Source organism: Pieris napi, chromosome 10 (assembly GCF_905475465.1).
Source record: "Pieris napi chromosome 10, ilPieNapi1.2, whole genome shotgun sequence".
NCBI classification, from domain to species: Eukaryota; Metazoa; Arthropoda; class Insecta; order Lepidoptera; family Pieridae; genus Pieris; species Pieris napi.
The window spans coordinates 9451860-9474888 of NC_062243.1; the positions used below are offsets into that span (position 1 = coordinate 9451860).

At 32.0% G+C, this 23029-nt stretch overlaps 5 protein-coding genes across 7 annotated transcripts; 2 read left to right on the forward strand and 3 right to left on the reverse strand.

Annotated features, from left to right (window-relative positions):
- The first annotated feature begins 2587 nt into the window (after positions 1-2587).
- On the forward strand, positions 2588-3639 carry LOC125053237 (malectin-A). Its single transcript, XM_047654487.1, has one exon. It carries the CDS (start codon positions 2794-2796, stop codon positions 3583-3585), a length of 792 nt encoding a protein of 263 aa, XP_047510443.1. The 5' UTR covers positions 2588-2793; the 3' UTR covers positions 3586-3639.
- Positions 3640-3898: 259 nt separating this feature from the next.
- Positions 3899-6413, reverse strand: LOC125053360. Of its 2 annotated transcripts, XM_047654697.1 has the most exons (4): positions 6236-6413; positions 6005-6135; positions 5293-5666; positions 3899-4092 (listed from the first exon to the last, which is right to left on the reverse strand). In XM_047654697.1, exons 2-4 carry the CDS (start codon positions 6122-6124, stop codon positions 4029-4031), a joined length of 558 nt encoding a protein of 185 aa, XP_047510653.1. In that variant the 5' UTR covers positions 6125-6135; positions 6236-6413; the 3' UTR covers positions 3899-4028. The 2 variants fall into 2 exon arrangements, with proteins under 2 accessions (XP_047510653.1, XP_047510652.1); XM_047654696.1 differs by having other exon boundaries at positions 6005-6410.
- Positions 6414-7753: 1340 nt separating this feature from the next.
- On the forward strand, positions 7754-9745 carry LOC125052950 (A-kinase anchor protein 10, mitochondrial). The gene is made up of 3 exons (XM_047654054.1): positions 7754-7985; positions 8068-8172; positions 8249-9745. Exons 1-3 carry the CDS (start codon positions 7961-7963, stop codon positions 9721-9723), a joined length of 1605 nt encoding a protein of 534 aa, XP_047510010.1. The 5' UTR covers positions 7754-7960; the 3' UTR covers positions 9724-9745.
- Positions 9746-9874: 129 nt separating this feature from the next.
- On the reverse strand, positions 9875-17550 carry LOC125052951 (G-protein coupled receptor 143-like). 2 transcript variants are annotated; one of them, XM_047654056.1, is made up of 8 exons: positions 17470-17488; positions 17243-17377; positions 16893-16986; positions 15652-15746; positions 14444-14622; positions 13137-13296; positions 12865-13032; positions 9875-11772 (listed from the first exon to the last, which is right to left on the reverse strand). In XM_047654056.1, exons 2-8 carry the CDS (start codon positions 17321-17323, stop codon positions 11566-11568), a joined length of 984 nt encoding a protein of 327 aa, XP_047510012.1. In that variant the 5' UTR covers positions 17324-17377; positions 17470-17488; the 3' UTR covers positions 9875-11565. The 2 variants fall into 2 exon arrangements, with proteins under 2 accessions (XP_047510012.1, XP_047510011.1); XM_047654055.1 differs by having other exon boundaries at positions 17243-17550.
- Positions 17551-18782: 1232 nt separating this feature from the next.
- LOC125053195 (translation initiation factor IF-2-like) lies at positions 18783-20507 on the reverse strand. The gene has a single exon (XM_047654440.1). The coding sequence runs from the start codon at positions 20346-20348 to the stop codon at positions 18864-18866; it is 1485 nt and encodes a 494-aa protein (XP_047510396.1). The 5' UTR covers positions 20349-20507; the 3' UTR covers positions 18783-18863.
- Positions 20508-23029: the final 2522 nt, after the last annotated feature.

Genomic DNA, 23029 nt, shown 5'->3' on the forward strand with positions numbered 1-23029 from the left:
TCTGATAACAACATAATCAAATTCACATAACACACTTTTAAAAGCTGAACACGGTCACATCTCTTTTAGTGATATGTTCTCATTTACATTGCAAATGCTTACCTCAGGCGTATTTTTTACATTGACAAAGGAAATCCAGCTCACGGGTACTGAAAAATTTATGGCTACTATACGTTTTAGAGATTTAAAGCTAAATTGGAGCTGTGAATCACTCTGTGTCCTGTAAGGTTTAATGAGTTTATTTCCAGGCGTGGCTAAGAATAGAATACTTATAAAAGAGGTTTTAGCTTTCTCATTAATTCAATTGAGGGAATTAATAACCATAATAAACCTATAGCAATGAAGGTTTTATTATTAAATCAATTTATTCTGTTAATAATTTACTTTTGAAAAGATGATGATTTCTATAGTAGTATTTTACAATAATTTGTTAATGATGTCTAGGTATATATTTTTTTAAATTCCCAATTATACTTTAAGTTAACACTTAACTTTAATAACAATAAGTTCACGAGTAAATCATTTTCATTGGTAAAATTAATAATAATTCAACCGAGTAAGAAGTAATTATTTCTTTCGTAAAATTATAATAAAATATATTTTTGGAGTACCAGAACGTGACCTAACTTAAAAACAAACCATTTCACGATTGTCCATGCGTTAAATCTTAATTTCCGAGTGGAAAACTCGTAGATATTTTCTTTTATCAAGCAAAAGGCTTTTACCTGATTTTTACAGAAGGAATATTTAGTCAATTATTTTGCCAGTGTTATTTTTCATACTCGTACCTTTATTTTGTTAAATAAAAATTTATTAAAATATGTAGTAATCAGTCGGGCTTTTTAAATACATTAAAAAATAAACCTGGAAGAATAGGAATAATTTAAAGTGTTTTATGTGAGTTAGCAAAGTTCATAGTAAAGTTTTTTTGTTATTATGGCATTTCGTCTTCATATTTTATCCGCGTGATTTACCCATTCTTGCATCCAAATCTTAAGAAAATATGACATTATAAGTCAGAAAAGATAAATGTGGAGGTTGAGTAATTTAGGCAACTTAACAGCGCGGTTCTGTATTATACTTTTTTTCTCCACTTAGAGTTTGCAAGTGTTTGAAACGAAAAGCTGGTGTCAAAGTCAAAGTGTCAACACTGGTTCTAGAACAAAGTACCACCAAAGGTCCATCCTATTTATTTAGTGCGATCTATAAATTCGAAGCCGAACATAGGATATCCTTTAATTTACTTAAAAATAATGTGAACATAATATTATTCAGTATACTATATCATAAATCCTAAATAAATCAAACATCATAGTTTTATTTAACAGGAGGTAAATAGGAAGGACGCAAATACATATATATTATGGTACTACTAAGGGGAAAATAAAATTATAGTAATTATTGTATGGAATTAAAGGTTTTAAATATTAAGTTGAGCACTTTAACAAACTAATAAAATAGAACAGTGCAGAGACAAATTAAAAAAAAAAGAAATTATAATATGTACCTACAAATGGAGTTTAACTGCTCATAATATCCTAAGTCTTCTTATTTTCAAGCCACGGCTGTTTAACATACATTTTCCATCAAATTAATTTATAATCGTAAATCCTAGAACTGTGTTGTTTGCAAAGAATTATTAAATTTTATAATAAATATATCTAATGTTTCATTAAAGTAAGAATTTTATAAAATTTGTATAAAAGGCTTAAAATACGAATATATGTGTAAATAATTATAATTGTTACTTGTTTGAAAATCACAAGTGACTATAATTATTTTCCATTCAATTCCCCTTTTAAACATCTCTGTGATCTCACGTATTATGTAAATTAGAATTCGGGAATAGGCTAATCAAGTAATCAAAATAACGTCTTTTCAAAGCTAGTTACATGCGTTTCATGTGTAACATCGAATTACGCGACCTGTGAAATTAGTATCATTAACTTAATCTACGCTGTACGCATCAGGGCTTTCTACGATGCCGTGATACGAATTGTATGTAGACAAGGCCCAGCCCACAATTTAAGCTACATACAATTGTTTACTTCCTTCTTTCTAGATCTTATTTAGAAATAGGTATAAAGTTTATCTTATGTGTTTTTATTTGGTAACGAATGTGACGTGAATAATAATAGTTGTATTTATGTATTTAATTTTATTTGGTAGTTCATAACTCCAATTTAGCTTAAAATTCGATGTCAGTAAATGAGGTATAAATAAAACAATACTTACTATTATAGCTAATAAAAGTTACCTAAAAGTTTAGTTTTAGTTTCCTAAAAGTATTTCTATGTATACGTATGTTATGATGATTGTTATTGTATAACAATCATCATAACATACGTTTAAAGTACGTTGCAAAAATTTAACTATAATAAAGAGTCCATTGGTTTACGATTTTTTTGTTTTTCTGTAACACTAAAATTAGTACCACTGCGATATAATTAATCAAATATGACCGAGTTATTTCTGAGTGTTAATACTTAATTTATACTATTTCAAAAGATGTATGTATCTCTGTGTGAACGGTTGTGAGGTGAAATATCAGTCAGTTATCAACTGACACTTGACAGTTGACACCGTCACAATTTGATTGCTCGGTGGCCGCTGCTTGCTGAATGCTTCTTGCCGGCTATTGCAGTAACTTGAATAAAATTAGTATTTAATTTATTCTATTCATGGTTATAACAGTAATGTATGAAATAAAATGTGTTGAATGAAGTGACTTCTACTAGTGGATTTATTTTTATAAGAAAATATTGTGATCAGAATACAATTATAGTAAAAAATATGTATGGGATAGAAGCCTGCACGATATTCTTATTTATAATCAACTATGTGACTGGGTTGGGCGAAATTATATATGCCGTTAATGCTGGAGGACCGGCACATACCGATATTTATGGTATTCACTATGAGAAGGATCCATTACAAGGAAGAATTGGTACTGCTTCGGACTATGGCAAGCAGTTTGTCATGATCGGCAGAGTGAATTCTAAAGATGAAATATTATATCAAACGGAACGTTATCATCATAGCACGTTCGGGTACGATATTCCAGCAAATAAAGATGGTGACTATGTCTTAGTGCTTAAATTCAGTGAAGTCTACTTCAATGCTCCAAATATGAAAGTCTTTGATGTTGTGTTAAATGGGGACCATACCATCGTAGCTGACTTAGATATTTTTGATAAAGTTGGCCGTGGTGTTGCACATGATGAGTATATTCCATACTCAATAAAGAATGGTAAACTTTATTACAATGATGAAGAATCTGATATACGAGGAGGTAAAATCAAAGTTGAATTTATTAAAGGATACAGGGATAATCCTAAAATTAATGCCTTATATGTTATGAGGGGAAGCATAGAGGAAGTTCCCAAGTTACCACCAATAGTGTGGCCTGAAACTGAGGCTGAAGAACCACAGGAAGCGCAAGAGGAGAAGGTCACTAAGTCAAAAAGAGCAAGTGGCCCTAAACAACCAGACCCATATTCAATAGATGATAGTTCAGTAATGGTGCCTCTATTCATTACAATTGGTGCTTTTCTACCACTATTATTTTGTCTATGCAAACTTTAAATGTCTTAGTCTTTTGGTAAAATCATTTCATTAAATTTCTATCATCTCCAGCTTCTTAATTTTTTTTAAATCCTTTACAAATTAGTAGTTAACAAAATTCTATTTTATTATTTGTGACTATTAAGCCAAATGATACAAATGAATTCACTAGGACCCGTCCTACTATATTTACATGACATTTATGCACTCATCGCTGCAGTTGCACATTAAGTGTAAATAAATTATTGAAAAAATTACTTGTTTTAATGTTATATCCTTACTCGAATGAAAATAAATTACCAACATGAAGTATTATGTTTATTAAAACACATTGTAAATCATTTATTATTTAATACATGTTGTTGCAATTAAAATTTAGCAAGTACTTAAAGTTATACAAATAAACCTGTATTATCAAGCACTTCTTCCAATCTGAATAGCCCTCCAAATTCCTTTAATAAAATTTAGTCCTCTTTATTTTCTCTTCTTAATTTAAGTTTTTGTGATAATTTTACTAATTTTAACAAGCTGAAACAAATAAGTTTTATATTATTAATTAGAAGAATAAAAATAACATATTCAAACACAATTGTCCTGTTAGAGTTGTTGTCTCTATGCAACATTACCAACAGTATTAAAAGTTCTTAGAAATAATTTCCTTATCCTATGAGTGAGCGCGGGTTGCAATAACCAAAATATTTTTAAGGTAAATCCCATAACACTCACCGTAAATTTAATTTTAACGGATGTCGATGCGAATTGCGAATTGAATGCATTCTTCGCGTAGCCCGACATTACGAGTAGTCAGCGAGAGAGAGGTGTTTAATAAATTCGCATGTATTTATTATTAATATAAATACTTGCGAAAATAATATTATAATATGTAATAAATTCGTTATAGAAGTTTTATTTCGATATTGCTCGCCGTAAGCCAAAACTACATTAAGTATTTATTGTATGTTCAATAATTAGTTTTCCTTATACAAAAAATTGTAACAAAATAAAGAAAAAAAATTAGTCTAGGTATAATTCATCTACTCGTGAAGCCGATTAAAACAACTACTTACTTAAAAGTTTTTACATTTGTTGTTTTAGACATTATCGTAAAGAAATTTTATGAACTCGTTGAACAACATAATATAGTCACGCGTGACCTAAAAACGACATTTTGTAATTTTATTTCCTGCTATATTTCAGGTATTTCTCTGAGGCAGCTGTATTCATGGACAGCTGAATATAATGGTAATAAATTTATACTTATTATAGTAGGCTCTATTGAGTCAAAGATTAACGAAAAGCAGGAACATTATCTAGGATAAGTAATTACGTATATATCAATGAATGCCCTTAAGCCGAAATATATATTGTGACCTATTCCCGATGATTATCTAAGTACATATGTAAAGTTTTTGTGCCGCCATTTAAAGTAATGATAATATTTTTAAATTTTTCTATGCAATTTAATTTCAATCTATATTTATAATAGTTACTTCTTATATTCTTCCTACTTTGCCACATAGGTAAGCCTATAGTGAGCTCTTTTCTGTGCAGAAAAAACAGAACTAATAAAAATCTATATCTTTAAAAAAAATCTCTTTTCACAGTGGTTGCCTGGAAGAGATCGCTCGAAAGCGATAAGGCCACCAGTTGCCCTTCTTTATATTTAATTATGTTAAATTTTTATATTGTAATGCAACGAAGTGTAAATAAATAAATAATAATACTTACGCGTTGCCCGTGCTCTGCAACTTTAATTCACAGTCGCCTTTATAATTTAAAACGAAACCTTTTTTGCATTTTTTACCATTCGACGTTGAGTTTGGAGAAGCGATTGTATTTAAAGATGTTTCTGATGAAGCCTCAATGGCGTTTTTTGTAGTTGTATTATTGTCGATAACGGTCACGTCTGTCGATGGTTCATACAATCCTGTGATAGGAGCTCTGGTTGGTGGTTCTGTTTGATCATGCAATGCCGGTACTGTAGTTTTATTATTCCTCACAGAGTCAGGCTCAGTACTGGTTGAAGCGTTTAATGGCCTCGGGGTCGTCCGGTTCTGCGGTTTGATTGTCATTTCATTGTAATCATACGCATAGTCATAATCCTGTAAAATATTTAAAGTTATTTTTTAACAAACCGTCGGACGAAGAATATTTTCGTCCATCCAATATCTAAGTAGCAATAGCTACTGACGGACGGACGGATTAGACCTAGGTCTAATTTAAATACACATTAAAACAATATAATACCTTTACTGACACATACAAAACATCCAACACAAGGTTACCAACCTAATAGTCTATTAAACACAATTTTTTAATTATTTAATGAAAACGGTTTACGCTATTTTGATTTTAAATTAATCGAATACAAGATCCAAACACTCAAGTACATAAATATGAAATTAAAGAATTAATAAAACTCACAAATTCAAGTACCTACCACATATTCTTCTTTGCCGCCGTTCAAAAGTGCTATGATTTGTAAGTCTTTTAGTCCAACTTGAACATTAAAATCACCCGATTGACTTTGATCGTAATGCGTACATATGACGCATCTCATCACTGCTGAGACTATTACAAAAATTAATTCACACTTCATTCTAAAATATTTTAAATTATAATAAGTACTATAAGCCAAGGAACCCGCGCGTAAATGTCTCCGTTGCTGTACCTGCGCAGTTCTGAGAGCTGCTAAGTTATTTCCATCAACAGAACAGTTACTTCAAGTAACCGTAGGAAGGTCGATAGCCTTTGCTTGTAAGATGCGTCCTCACTTCGATTGCGTAGAGACCGCACATTTCTCATGAACAAATAACATAAGTATAGGTTCCGGCAATTATTCAATAAGCTGGCGAAAAACTGAAAGATTATCGGCAAACAAACTTAAATAATTTGTACTCGTACTGCCTTTGGCCTACTATTAATTCACATTTAAATAAAACTTCTTTACGGGATAGGTATTAACGTGAATTATCACATCGCTTACATAACTCGATGTTTCGAGTGTTCTTCAGTAGCCATGGTTAGGGAGTCTCCTGTGTGATCGACATATAGATTGTAATAAATTTGGGTTCAAAGCCGTCAAAGAAGTTTAATTTAAATATTTTGTTAATTACTCATTACGTAGAATTGGGAAATTTTATGTAATAACTAATAAATATGTCTTGGTAATTAATATAAAGAGTTTTATGCTATAAATCTTCTAAGAAGAAAGAGCTAATATTGTAGCTAACTAAGTCTTAAGTAAAAAAATATTAGATAATAATTGCTGGCTCCTCAGACCAAGAACCTTTTCTATTAATTTAACCTTCAAACTTTAAACCTAAAACTCTAGTTTGAGTTAATATACTTATAGAATTACTAAAAGAATAAACCTAATCTATATATTATGCTATAATGAATGATATAATTCAAATGTAAATAGCTAATCTGAAGGTAAAGTATACCTAGGTTTTTTTAATAATTTTGGAATACAAATGTACAGTGATAACGACAATCAATCTAGAAGAATTAAATTATAATATATTATTAATAAAGATTAGTGTATTATAATTATATAAATTATTGATTAATACCAAATTTAAGCGTATTTTCATAAAAAGCCTACTGAAAATAAATGATTTTAGAGTCTGGCTAACAAAAGTAGATACTGGATTTTTTTGAAAACTTTTTATATGACAACACTAAAGTTAGTGCGGTCAAAATGTCTTGATATTTTTTTATTTAAAAAAAGTACATATTATTAGTTTTAGTTACTTTAGATAATGGTTTTGTTCTTTTACAGATAGTCTTGAGATTATTAGCCAACGGTTATGAATTTAAGAAAAACAAAAATGAACGTTCATTATTAATTGAACGATATGATAAAGCTGCATGGAGACATCGCTTTTTGCGTATCATTGCATCGAAACGTGCAGAAGGCAAGCCAATAATCTACTTAGATGAAACTTATGTCCACAAAACCTATAAGCCTAAAAAGTCAATGTATCAATTTAGTAAGTCAAAGTATCAAAGTGAGTTGTTTCAACTTTCCTTTTTACTTTAGGGCGGCCATGCTTTTTAAATTTGCCGCGCTTTTTCAGTATCAACTTTCAAGTTTCATTAGCCAGACTCTATATTATGTAGTTACAATTTAAGAAAATATTATCTGTAAAGGTCTATCTGAATATCTGTGCAATCTTATTGTCAGCAACTGTCACCTATACTTGCCTTCGTTGATCGTTTCTATTATTGTTTTCGGCTTGCCATCGACTCTCATTACGCCTTATTTACAAAATAATTTTGCTGATCACAATATGAACGTGTACGTCAAAAAGAAATCATGTTATGTGTAACGTAGCTCATTAATCGTAGCTTGTAAAAAACAAAACCTCTTGTGTAACGCTCAAATGTAATTATGATAAAGTTTTGGAAAAGTGCAGGTATGATTTTTATCAACAATATAAGATTGTCCTTCTTTACTTTTAATTCTTTTATAAACTGAATTGCTTATTTTTTGTATAGCGAAAGGCAAGAGTGGATGCCCCGTGCGACCGCCCGAAGAAAATAGATCAAACGCTCTAGAGGCTAATTTTTATATTAACTCCACTGATACTAATAATCTCGATGGTATGTGTTCAATGATTCTTGCTTCCTTACAAGCCCTTATAATATATATATATACATAATATAATTATTATTTTAGATGTTGCTGAACTATTTGAAAAAAAGTCTAAATTATGTTTAAAACTAAATGATATACTAAAAGATCGAAAGGCTATTAAAAATTTCGTAAACTTTATGGAATCTCAAGGAAATTCTTTATTATTAAAATGTTGGTTGGAACTTGAAAAATTTCGATTAAATGTGTTATGTTCCAATGACAGTAATGAGAGAAATCATAATAAGTTATCTCATGCTAAAAGTTTGGATATTCACTGTACCTGCATTAAACCTAATTCCCTTCGTGATAATCACACCCTGCTTAATTGGAGAGCAAGCACCAGTAATTTGAGAATGTTGGAACGGTCACATGGTGGAAGTTCTTGTAGCAATTTAAACGATAACTTTGTGGAGTCATGTGATTTTTGTGAAAATAATCAATATATTGACGTTACTCATGAAGCTGTAAAATTGTTTAAAAAATATGTAGCATTAGAGGCGCCATGTCAGCTAGATGTACCAGATAAATTAAGAAAGGTACTTATATCTAATATTTGCCATCCAGAAGGGCAAATAAAAGAAAACTGTTTTAAACCAATACAAGATTACTTGTTTCAACAGATGGAGACAAAATATTTTGATGGCTTTAAAAATCATGCTTTATACACTAAGTCACAAATTGATATTTTAACAACTGGAACTATTGATTTGCGGGATATTATTTACAATGAAAATATTTTATTTTACTTTACTGAATACTTAGAGCAAGAATCTCGTAGTATACTTCTTGAATTTCTTATGGCTGTCACTCACTTTAGAGACAACCTTATTAATGGTAATACAAATTCTGACCAGGCTCAAGCAGATGCTATTGTTTTATATGAAAAGTATTTTTCATTACAAGCCACTAGCCCCATTGGCTTCTCAACAGATATAAGATTAAAAATTGAAAGTAATATTTGCAGAGAAGAAGGCACTATTGCAACATGTTTTGACATAGCATACATAGTTGTTTATAATACCTTGAATAATTATGTAAGAACATTTTTAGAATCTGAACTTTACTACACATATCTTTCGGAAATGGTAAAATCTGTGAACCTCCTTTCTCCAACTAGTTGCAAATCTCAATCGGATTGCAGTAGTGAATTTAGCATAAGTACTCATAATACATTATTGGCCATGGGTGATCCTCTCTATAAAAAGAAACGTAATCTCTCTGTACCTGACATGACTATAGACTCTAATCAACTTTATAATGCTGATGCCCTATGGCAAAGAAAAACACATGATGGTTTGAGTCTAGGTAGAATTAATAGTTTAGGAAGATTTGAATCTAAATTAGAGCCAGATCCAGATAAGAAAGATAAATCAATACTAAAGAAAATGGTCAATAAATTTGTTCCAATGAGCACATCCAGAGTAGAAGAGGAAATGGCTTGGCAAATAGCACATATGATAGTTAAAGATGTAACTGACTTGACAATGGCACCACAGGAAAACGATAATGAGGATTAAGATGTGATAGTAACTATTAAGTTATCCTTAATAATGTAAATAATAGTTGTATGTAAAGATTATATTAAATGTTTATGTAATAAACTTCATTAGTAACAAAATCCTCTAAATTATATGAAATTGTTGTTGTAAAATGTAAATAAAACAAGAATTTCAGAACTAACAATATATTTTTGTGTTGATAAATTCACCCTCACCCTATTTAGCTGCCCAATATGAATCAAACCAAAAACTGATTTTATTACCATACACAACATGGAAGTTGATTTTGTTTTCATAATATTTTAAACTTAGTATAAATTGTAAATCATATTATCCCAATATCATAGTTATTGTTGCTTTATAAAATATATTTGTTCTAAGAAATTTACTTTTAAATGTTCTTATATACAAGAAAAATGTTTTTCTTAATGTTCAATTTGTAACTCAGTCAGAATTATAAGTCAGCCTTTGATAAATTTCAATTCTTAGAAATATGTGCATACCTAAATTATTACTATGTATATAAAACAAGCATTACACATTTCACAATAAAACATGACTTACATACAAAAACAAAACAAGTGCATAAATGCTAAAATAACACTAGAAATGTGGGTAACATACTTTCTATTCATAATGCAATTGATCTCTTATAAAACAGTGTAGCACCAATTAATTAGTTACATAAACTTGTATAAATGAAATAAGCACACTGGGAATAATGGAAATACAAAAATCTCACTTATTACTACTACTAGTAGGTCTCCCTACGACCATTAGTATAATATAAATGATTACAAAATTAGTGACATCGCAAAATTAGACATGTCATGATGATAAAAATTACTACAACATGACTTCTAATGGCACATAAATTGGTATTATAATATAGTTTTCATTTAATGTAGTTTTAAGTGCGTCAAAAGTTAAACCTAGAACAAGATAATGTGATTTTAGGTTTTTACTGTAGTCATAGATGCAGTGGCGTAACAATAGGGTGGCAGGGCTGGTAAAATGCCACGGGCACCGACCCATTAGGGCCCATGTCCAAGAGATATTATGTTCTATGGATGAATGTGATGTCTCCAATACGCATTGGGCAAGCGTGGGAACTACAGACCATTCTCTCTCGCCTAAGAGAGGAGCTCAATGGCCATTAGTGGGACATATACAACGTGTAATTGAGTACGCTGAAAATCTCGAAGTTTATTAAAATTAAACTGTGTAGGGACGTTTTTACGCCACTGCTGATGGTAAAAAAATTATAACAATTATTAGTATTTGTAAACTAATATTCAAAAAATCCCTGATCACAGATTTTAGTTTTAAATCAACCACAATTTGAACCTTTTTAGACTATACAAGTGAAAAACTTACTTGTTTAATATCACTACTATCTTTGGTATAGAAAATTACCAAATAATCATTCCAAAATACTTTTAATGTTCTCAAATCAGAAACTATCAATTTCGTGTAAATTTAAATATTTCTACCCAAAGACAGTTGGAACAATAGATACATCATTAAGATAATGCATGCAGCATAAGGCATATATTGAATATATAAAACTTACAAAAGTACAAAATATTTCAAATTTCTATGAACATGGTTACGATATAAGTCATTTGATTTCTTATTAACTACTGCATTTCAGGGTAACATTGTCTCATAAACACATATACAGCTACTTTAAAACCGGAAACTTCTAAGTATACATTTTTAAATATGCAGACGGAATCAGAATTTATATTACTATTCAAACATAACTTAAAATTTCGTCTCACTTTCTATTAATAGAGATGGCAACATTAAAAAAAACTTTGTGTTCATTATGACTATGTATAATGGCAACACTTGCGTCTATAACGTAGCATAGCTGTTATTAATTGTGGAGGGCATAGGAGCTAAAAGTAATCGAGGTGGTTCCGATCCTAAAAGTGGCGATTGCTCATCACTGAAATTGAGCTCCTTATGATCATCGTGGAACATTGGCTGATATCTGTCTGTCACATTCCACTTTCTGTAGACTAATGCATTAAGCAGGGCTTGCATTGGATTCATCAATGCCTGAAATTAATTAGTTCTTAAAAATTATAACTCTTTAAACTTGAAACATGCAAAAATATATAGCGTTTCAAGCCTTATCGAGCCAGATTGGTTCTTCTTGATAAATACCAATTTCGTATTTGATAAAAAATATTGTTATATATGCCGTGTTTATTTTTATTAATTTAATACTAGGAAGAAGCATTTATGACCATAACAATCAAATATTAAAAATTAAAACAAATTTAATAATTAGTTGTGTAAAACATGTAAAACAATCAGGTCATCTAAGGAATTTGACTAAAATATTATTCACATAAAAAGAGTTTCAATTCCTGGTAGATCATATTGACCAGTGAGTTTTAAACATCTCAATGAGATTGCTTCTGTTGTTGCTGGTATATTTTTTTTAAATTCAATATCTACCCTATCCTACATACAAAATACGTTTAATATTTCTACGATTGTTGTATTAGTTGGTTTACATAGCAATCAAATTATTTGTAAATATTATTACTTTGATAACACTTGTTTAAGTGTTAAATTGTGAGCAAACAGAGGCCAATACGATAAAAATGTACTTTAAGAATTTTATTCATTTACACTACAGATTTTACCACGGAAGTTTACGGGCATGCCAAGGACACCATATAGTTTATCAAACTATCCATTAAAACGCGGCTTATCGAAAGATTATTTATTTCACGTGAAATATTTTTAAATTCAAATAACGATAGGTTATGGTATTAAATCGAGAAAATTTGTTTTTTTATGTATGATCCTCGCATTACAATATTACAATGGAAGAAAACTAGAAGAACTAAAGTAAAAATTAAATTCCTTACAAAATTATATTTTTAAATTGACAACAACAAATTAGTTTAAAAATTGTTCTAAACGAATAGGACTGATTCATTCAAGAGATATTAAAATAATATACCGATTTCCCACGATGTTAAAACCACTATTTCAAGATAAATTAACAAATATTTCTGTTTAAAGTGACTGTGAAGATTACTTTAAGGCCGCACGGTCCTTACATAAACTATTTTTTGCCATTCGTTTAAGGCCCAATACTCCATAAAAGTATATGATGTATGATGTGATGCTTACCATAATATACCAAATTGAAATGATCGCTTTGACGGGCATTGTCGACCACATTGTCCATATTAAAATTCCATTTATAAGATTCGGCAACCAGCAGACGTAAAATACGACGTTTATCAAAAAGAATTTTAGTCGTAAAGCATCCACAACTCTTCTTTCTTTGCTTGTAAACTGGAAAAAATAACTATTAGGCTCAGTGGTTAAAACGATGGCGTAGTGGAATTATATTTATTGAGACAAATACTTAATACACATTAAATATTTTAATTCATTACCTGTGCTAATGGCAGCGCTACAGTAACTTCAATTTTCTTTCCCGCCAAAATGTACATAATGGGATTAATGACCATCACTAAAGCTATGGGCACATAAGTTGCACAATAGTTTGGTAGAATCCTTAACAGCACATTCGATAGAGATGTTAAATTATGGCACCTGAAAATTTTTTTTCTATATTTGGAATTGCATACACAAAACACTTTTTTTTTATAAAAAAATATTGCCTTTTTAAAAAAAGTTGTTATCCAGTTTTTACGACGCATTAAAAAAGTACTTACAAAGTCCTATTATAATTGTAAACCTTTAGACAAAAACTTACCATTTACAAAACGCAAAACCATCTACATAGTTCGAGCACTTTTTGAAAAAGTGGAAATATAACCTAGTCAAAATAGAACATTGACCTAAAGGTATAACCAACCTTATTTAAATATGTATTAGCCTGCGTTAATCGTCAAATAACTCAAACGCATCCCAGATATATGGACCTACAAAAATATGGTTCTAGCGCTAGTTATGTAACCTAATATTAGTTAAGTTACATATACAGGTCGTCCCAAAGTTATGGGACATGAAGGGAAAGTACCTAAAATATCGTAGATAGGGATTTTACTGAAAGAAGACTTTATGTTATTTTTTAAAAGTTAGTTAGCGAAAAACGCACTGAAAAACGACTAAATACGATAGATAATGTTTTTAATTTGATTAAAATGATTAATTTCACGCCCTTTCTTTTAAAATACTATGTTAATTCAGAAGAGATATTACTTTTTGGCATCATAAAAGTAGGGGTGTTATTTTTTTACATTTAAGTCGGTTCGATTACCAGACGAGGCAAATAATTTTTAGAAAATCTTTGAATGCAGAATTACTAACTTTTAAAAATAACATAAAGTCTTCTTTCAGTAAAATACCCTATCTACGATATTTTAGGTACTTTCCTTTCATGTCCCATAACTTTGGGACGCCATGTATATAACCAAATGTTATCGTCGCATCATGCATGCACGCATTGTTATCCTATAACGTCCAATAGGTCTACTACACTTATATTCTTTATAGGTAACATAAGTGTCACTTAGATGTAAGAACCCTTCAATAACTTTTTTTTTTATAGATCAGGGAGTCAAGGAGAAATCAAGTTAGTCTTTTGTTAGTCTTGCGTCGTAACCCCACGGCCCACTCACCCCTCATTTTAGGTTAGTTACAAGCTCAAGTTTAAACGATTAAACCCAGCTTCAAACCACAATCAAACAAAGAGTATTTTTTTAATATTAAGCTGATGTTACGCGGTAATACTCACGTAGCATTCGGTATGTAGAGTATGGATAGACCTATACTAGTCGTCGCTGCAGGTATTCCCCAAGCCAAGGAGTGGTAAAGTAGAGGTCGTGTATCTTTACCCTGTATCGACTGCCATATGTCTACCGCGTAAAATAATGTCCAAAACCACGTAGCTGTGTAAAAATATTGCGTCCATGCCTGAAATTACAGAGTTTTCGGTAATTTATTTATATAGAATAAATATTACTCTTTTAGATATTAGAGATAAAATAAATGTATCTATAATTATAAAAATCTCGTATTCACAGAAGCACCTCGACCGACTTTTATTAAATTTCTTATTTCTTGGCGATTTCTTCGCATCGCCTACACGCTTATATATTTTAATTACGCTATCTGATGTTTTATTAATCCGTAACTCAGTTTTCATAACGATTATACTGATCATCTACGTTCGTGATCACCTAGTGACTCTTTAGTTAGTATTATGTGGTGTAAGTAGAAAATAATATGTATTAACAATAACGCGTAATCCAATCTCCGCCCCGCATCGTAACGTTTTACAAAAAGGAAACCCCCCCCCCTCCCAAAATTCGTTACGTAATATTTGAACGCCCTAATTACGTATTTTTTATACATATATTTATAGATGTAGCTTCGAAGAATGAAGTCTGCTTTTTTCAAATGCATTTCGCATGACAAATGGAAACTTCTAAAATATAAAAGCTTATAAAAGTTATATAAATGGCAAATTGCTTAGGTAAAAACCGTATTTTTTACTAAACATTATTTTATTGAATTTACATAATTAATCGCATATAAAATGACCTTAAATCATTCTTGATTCCTAGTAATAAAAAAACAATTCTCAAGAGAACCTGTTCAAGATTGTTTGTTTTCCTACATTTTTAATACATTAATAAACTTGAATGCAATTTATGAATAATATTTTTAATTTAAGCACCGTTTCCGGGATCTCACGGTTTCCCAACGAATCTATAATTGCTTTGGACTCAACAAACATTTATTTGTCCTAATTGAATTTAAAAATACTATGTGCAGCACTGTTAACCACAAAACAGATCACGTTACAGACATTCACTTTAATTTATCCTTCTGAATATGGTTTCACGTCTATAATTACCTATTTAATTTATTGTTAGAACATGTGGCGGTTGAAATTTGAAACTTGACTTATTGAAATGAATATGAAAAAATGGTACGCACCGAAGTTATGCTACAAAATAGAACACTAATATCATCATCTGGAAGTGGTAAGATATTTTTATACTTCAACCAGAAAGAGGATCTTACCAGCACACCTGAAAAAATTATATACATATTATTATTTAATTTTATGTAGAATGTGTGTTCCTGAAAACAAAAACAATGGAGCATTTATCTGTATATTTAGTTATTAAGCTTACGACATCACACACAGTACTAAATCTACTAATTATTTAACAAAATCTTACATCTAAAATGTGTGACAATAAAGTAAACATAAGTTTCACAAAAACAAAAATAGGAGTTAAAAATTAAAACATATACAAGATAATACAAGCACACAATAAAATAAAATAAAAGTATAGAAATTTGTTGGCACTTAAAGCAGAAAAAAAAGAAAAATCATCAGCAAAACAGTGAATTAGGTTCGAGAAGGCACCCCACAATGATTTCTCTAAAACCGATCAGCCCACTACCGAATATATCCAGCTCCGGATATGCTGTGTTCAATCTATTGAAATCGCGAAGAAGGTTGGTTTTGGCAGAAGGAATTTGGAAAATATTGTTGATTTTAAACCCAGGGAATGAGTAAGGGACGACAATTTTAATATCTTGGAAGAGGTCACTGCTCTGTATATGATTATTGAGCAATTTATGCATTAAGGTAACACCAGCTAAAGTTCTCCGAGCATACAGTGATAACATGTATCTATATATATATATAGTATATGTTACTGTTAATTTTAGTTAAGGTCCAGGCTATGACTTCCATCCAAAATTTATGATTTGTCAAGGTATTGAACCTAGTTCAAATCAATTTGATTAAGCTATCACTCGAACAACTCATGACACAGAGCATTTCGAATACATCAATTCTTAAAACACTCTCATTACTCAGAACTGGAAAACCTTTTGTCTAAACTTGAATAAAATATAATTTAATAAAAACCTGTTATTGTTTACAAGTGTAAAGTATAAAAAAAACAAACAAAAAGTATATACAGTAATAGCAAATAAAGAAATAGCAAGAAATTTCAAGTGAATACAATGACTTTGACTTTATTTCTATATAGTGTAATTATTTAGTAATCACTTGATTAGAGTCCGGTGTTAATTATAATCACTATTCATCTGTTTAGTCATAAAATAAACATTGGAAAATGTCCAGGGAAACTTCAATAATATAATATACATAATTAAATATTATTATCTATAATACTTTAAAAGATGCTAAATCATACCTAGAGAGGCTAAGAGATCTGCAACTGCCAACCACATTATGATCTTTCTTCCCCTGCTTGGACTTTGTATTCTCCGTACACCATTTTGAAATATCTAAAAAAAGAATGTACAATCTTTCCTTCCTCCAAAGATAAATTATTGGCCAAAAGTGTTTTATTATTATTAAAAAACAAAGGCTCAATTAATAAATGGTTATGAAGCTTAACAAAGAAAAAGAACTTAGAACCCCACTATAACACATTAAAGAGTTAATATGAATAAAAAATAAACATTGTAATATTTCTTAAAAAGATAAAAAGGATATTTTGGGAATATTTCTTTATTTTAAAATATTTTCTCAAGTACTTACCTGATACATAGCACCAAGGATTCCAATAGTGGATGATACCAAACAAACTGTATTGTAAGATTCAGTATTAAACTCATCCATTATTTGAATAGTTACTACTCCTCCTTGATTATCATTGTGATGGCAGCAAAAAGTCTGTATTGTAGGATCAGACATTTTGTACTCGGTAAGGAAACGAATAACGAATACATAAGAATAATCACATATTTTGTCAACAAAAAATTCACCTCTACAACACCGAACACAGATTACTTATCAATTATTACTTAATAGTTAATAGTAGTATGCCGGTATGCCGCGCCGTATGCGCCAAACGTATATAAACAAGCAGCAAACACACCACAGACTAAAAAATATAGACTATGCATTAATGAATCACATTATTGACCACATACAATATTTATTTATTTTACAAAAACAAGCGCAACATGCGCATGAATTTTATTTCGCATATTCGCAGGTAGTTTATTAATAATATATATTCACAAAGAAGAAACAACCTTGTAAGTTATTGTTTGTTTAAAATTTATAGTTTTTTACTGAGATAGTTTTCGCAATTGTATCCCCACTATAAAAAACAAAGAGAACGCCTGCCCTACGATTCTGTAACTCACTTCACGAACTCACACAGCGGTTTTTGCATCGGCGGTCGCTCTCAAATCAGTCGTGAAGCAGTCATTTTATGATTTGGCATTCTGATAAACAATAAACTACAAGCTCCCACCTTTTCAGAATGCCAAATAATAAAATGACTGCTTCACGACTGATTTGAGAGCGACCGCCGATGCGAAAACCGCTGTGTGAGTTCGTGAAGTGAGTTACAGAATCGCAGGGCTGTACCGATATCCATCGACGAGTTCGTCGCACGGCTCACGAAGGTGATGTTAAATCGAGCGGACGCCTCTCAGCATCCCCATCTCCAAAACATCGCGCCGTCTCACTCCGGGCCGCCAGATCGCCACCGGTACCCGCGAGAGCTTCAGCTCTCTGCAGGTGCCAACAACAGCAGACTAGACACCAGGACAGCAACCGCGGCTTCAACCGCTGGGTCTTCCTCCGGGGTAACCGGGGGTCTCACCCAGTGGAGCGTTGCCCGCGAGCCGCGAGTCTGGCCGCTACGAATGACCACGACACTTCGGCCTGAGAGATTACTCCTTTCATTACCACTTAATTGACACCCCAGACATGACCCCAACGACGGCTGCGTGTAGCGAGTAGAACCCATGTCTCTTTGCGAGCTGTAGCCCCCACCAAGGGCTATAAGGTGCTCCCGTACCATCTTGTATTAGCAGGGTGCGAATAAACACACCACCCGAAGGGGGCATACGCATCAAAAGGGCCTTAACACCCCCTTCGCGAGGGTGGGTGCAATAAATGCAGAAACGCTTGTCGCAATATGACGTAATCCCCTCGAGAATTGAAAAACTTGATTTACCAAACCAAAAATGTTCCTTAATACTTACATACCTAGATTTCTTATCGTACAAAAGTACCGTACAATAGGTAAATAATAAATTTATTAATAAATAAAACAATTTAATTACATATATCCTTTTTATTTGTACCACACACATTTAAAATACAAAGCATAACCATAAAAACTTGTCGTGAAACGATACATTTACTTGTTTTCTGAAAGCAAGCCAGATTTAGTAGTGGACATGAGAGGTATTACAGTTAAATTATCTTTTACACTAAAGCATGGATTAATAGGATCACGAATTTCTCCCGATTCGGAAGACGTGCAGTTTAACCCAACAGTGAAGCCCTTAATCTCATCCTCACTAGAAAGTTTTAAGGCTGTTGGAGAATTTGAATCGGTAATATTAGTTCCTATCAAGGTGTCATTTAGAGCAGTTTCTACCAAGGTGTCATTAAGAGCAGTTTCTGCAAGAACGTTCGGTGGTTCCGTTACATTGTTTTGTGCTGCAGTGTTCAGTAAAATGGAACATGGTATAGTCGTCATAAATTCTTTACTATCTTTTGTTACCACAGTGATCGTGCACTTCGTATCATTGTTAGCATTCTCAACTTTATCATCCTTAACATTAGCATCAGGTGTAAAGGAAGTTGCAATTGAACAAGGTATTGCGATGACTTCAGTCGCATTTATACTGCTGATTGTAAGAGTACAGTTTACTAAATCACGTAGTATGGAATCTTCCGCCGAAACAGTTCCGTTTTCGGCAGCTACTGCAATAGGCTGTCCTCTATTATCATAGATAACTGTATGATGATGATGGCCTGTAGATCTAGCCATATTCCACAATGCCAATCCAGTAAGCACGGTTCCTATACCGGCACCCGCTAAACCAACACCAGCTAGCGAACTACCAGAACGGCTTACACCACCAAAACCTTTGTTGGTGTAGCTGCCAAAGTAACCAGGCATTTGTGGACTGTATCCTGGTCCACCATGACCCCCATAACCACTGTAACCATGTCCATAATTGGAATAAGGAGGTGGAGGGCCTTGATGATTGTTATTTCCATACGGTGTGTAGGGTGGGGGAGCAGCTTGGTAATTATTTCCAACATTGTTCGGCGGGTGATTGTTTTGTAAATTGTTATTAGGTGGGTACTGTGGCTTATTTGGTGAATTATAAGACGACGGAACCCCATTTGATCCTGATAATCCTGACCCTTGTGGATAGCTAGAACCTGCTCCAGAATTTCCAGATAATCCATTGGAGGCAGGATATGCGTGGCTGTTCGTTTGGCTTGGTGATTCAGGACGAGGTGCAGTTTGCTGGCTTGGAACATTACTTCTTTGAACATGTTCCTGTTGCTGAGTTTGTTTTGAACCTGCACCAGAAAGCCCAGTGTTGCTTGCAGGATATGAAGGAGCTTGATTTCCTGGCTTAGATTGGTGTGATTGCGATATCTGTGTCTTTTGAGCAGGTTTTTCTTGCCAACCAAATAAACTTGGTTTGGGAGCTGACGCTTGTGGATAGCTCAAGGAAGTTGGAGCTGGCTGAGGCTTATAATTAGTCTTCCTACCAGAACCCCTGCCCGATCCTCGGCTTCTAGAAAGTTTCTTTCCTTCAATAGTCACAGCAAAAATCAATAACAATAGACACGTTATTTTGAGAAGTTTTTTAGTCATTTTAATAATGTATTTCTAGTTATTTACACTGTAAGTTATTTTTGTGACTTTCGATCCAAGTGGCGTGCAATGTTGTTCGTTTCACGAAAGCTATTGTGCTACTACGATATGACGCAGTACGTTTCTGGAATTAGATTGGTCAATATTCACTCGCCCTTTAAAACGAAGTTGGTCGATGCTATTACTATAGGAGTTTCACTAAATATAGCCGTATAAGTATACATAGGTACCTCGAGGTGAACCTCGATTAACGAGCACATACAAGCAACTTGGTCAAATCAATATTTTGTACTCAGGTAAAGTTAAGGTACATTAGTATGTACGCTTGTATATAAATACGTATACTTTAAAAAATTGTTAATTACCTAGGTATACGCAAAAAAGTTATAATGAACATGGTGGTAAGGTGAAAATAAACCAGCGTGTTTTACATAAAAAAAATAATATGTGTTAGGCGCAAAAAATTATTGGACATATTCTGAGGCCAAGACCCCTAAAGGGTTGTTGTGCCACTGCATTATTAATTATATAACCCTTTATAAAAGAAGCTATATATTAAAGTGTTGTGAAGACTTTTGAAACGCTGTGTGTGAATAAATATAACGAGAAATCGTAGTAACAACCTTATTATTAAGAGCGGATGTGTCACTTTAAACTCGTTAGCTTCTAAGAATTGAGATTGTACTTGGATATTGAGACACGTATTGTAAATAACGAAGAGAGGTATGAATCGATAAGGCTATCTAAACATAGGTGTTAAATTGGTAATACAACCCTTGGTTTGTGCTACCACGTCTTCAATGATTGTTAAACACCAAAACTTTAAATATTTTCTTTGTTAGGTACATTGTCTATATTTGTTTTTTTTTTTCTCTTATATATCATAGTTATTGTATAATAAGTATTTGTAGTTTCGCACTTCTTAAGCTTATGTATTGTTTTACTTTTCCTTACAATACTGGACGATAGCCCTTGCCCTCCTAATTATTTAAGTGTTGTGCAACGAGGTGATAAATAAATATAAAAAAAGTGCTTTGAAAAAAATCTAATTATTTAAAAAAATAACAAAATAAAAAGAGTTAGAGTTTTAATCTATTTAAATTACTTAATTGATGTAGGGGTCTGTACACAATATCTAATATACCGCAAGATAATTCCAGCCATCCTACAAAATTTTCATTACAGTACTTTTTAAATTCTTTTCCGAGTCAAATCTTGTTTAATATATTGACGAATAACTGTTTCGATGCTCCTAAATACATAATACACATCAATCATAATACAATACCAATATCTTTTAATTTTCATTTCTAATTAACTTTAATAGATTAACATCGTCGTCATCTTTACGAGAAAAGAATTTTATTAATACATTTAAGGAGGATGAGTATGCTTGTAGGTACACTTAATTGTGTATAGTCACACAACTTCCAGACGCTGCAGAATGAAAATATGAAATTTTTTGGGCATTTGGGTTTTAAGTAATCCGAGCTTATAAGTATCGAAATTCGAAACAGTTGGTCTAAGTCACTAAGTGGTCAACATAAAGGTAGGTACTTAAATATTGAAGTTTTTTGTTTCTACTAAATAGTTAAAGATATAGAGTATTTAAGAAATAGACATAACATTTATTACTAAAAAACATACAAACAGAAACACACAAAATTATAATTTAATTCATAACATTTATTACTAATTATTATTTTGTGTGTTTCGTTAGTAATAACCTATCTACGTAAAAACGTACCTATGTAAAATTGTTTTTTATAAGCCAGTCAATTTTGTTGTCGCTTTGTTTTCACAAAAAGTTTTTGTAATTTGACTAATAGTCGCTCCAAATAATTTAATCGTAAGGTAGAAATATTGTCAAGTGATTGAATATATCTTCTGCTTCAATGGCTTATTTTGTCTTCGAGACTCTAATACGAATATATAGGTAAATAATGAATTTCCGATTTTAATATACGGGGTTTATAGTTCGCCCTTAAAAAATCAATGGCGAATGCTACACGCTCGATATTTATCGTGATATTTGGATCGTGATCCAGAATCACGATGTGTAGTACAGGCGTATCACGATACGTGATACGGATCGCTGGATTTCTAGAAATCTAAAAATCCACGATCCGTATCAATTATCGTCGATAAATATCGAGCGTCTAGTCTCTGCTCGATATTTATCGAGTCACAATTAATTCCGCCAGCGATGGAAGAGGACGCGCATATTGAGTCGGCGCCCGCCGCACTTCAAACAAACGACCAAAAACACTTGAAAGAATTTATACTTGTATTAGAAACACTACCTGAGATATGGGACAGCTCAAATGCAAACATAATTAATAAAATGAAAAGGGCGAATGCGTATGAGCAGCTGCTTCAAATTTTTAAGAAAATTAAACCAGGCGCGACAGCTAAAGACGTGATTGCAAAGATCAATTCATTAAAATCGAACTATAGAAAAGAATTTAAAAAAATAACAGTTTCGAAGCGGTCGGGTGGTGCAGCGGAAAATGTATACAATCCAAAGTCTTGGGTATTTCATATGCTGAAATTTTTAAATAAAAATGAAAAGCCGATTGAAAGTCGTCCATTTCTTGGTATTCCCGAATTTGATTTAATAAATTCAGATGTGTATATTTTTCTCTATCTTGAAACCAATGTTTCGCCCATTTCTTTCGCTT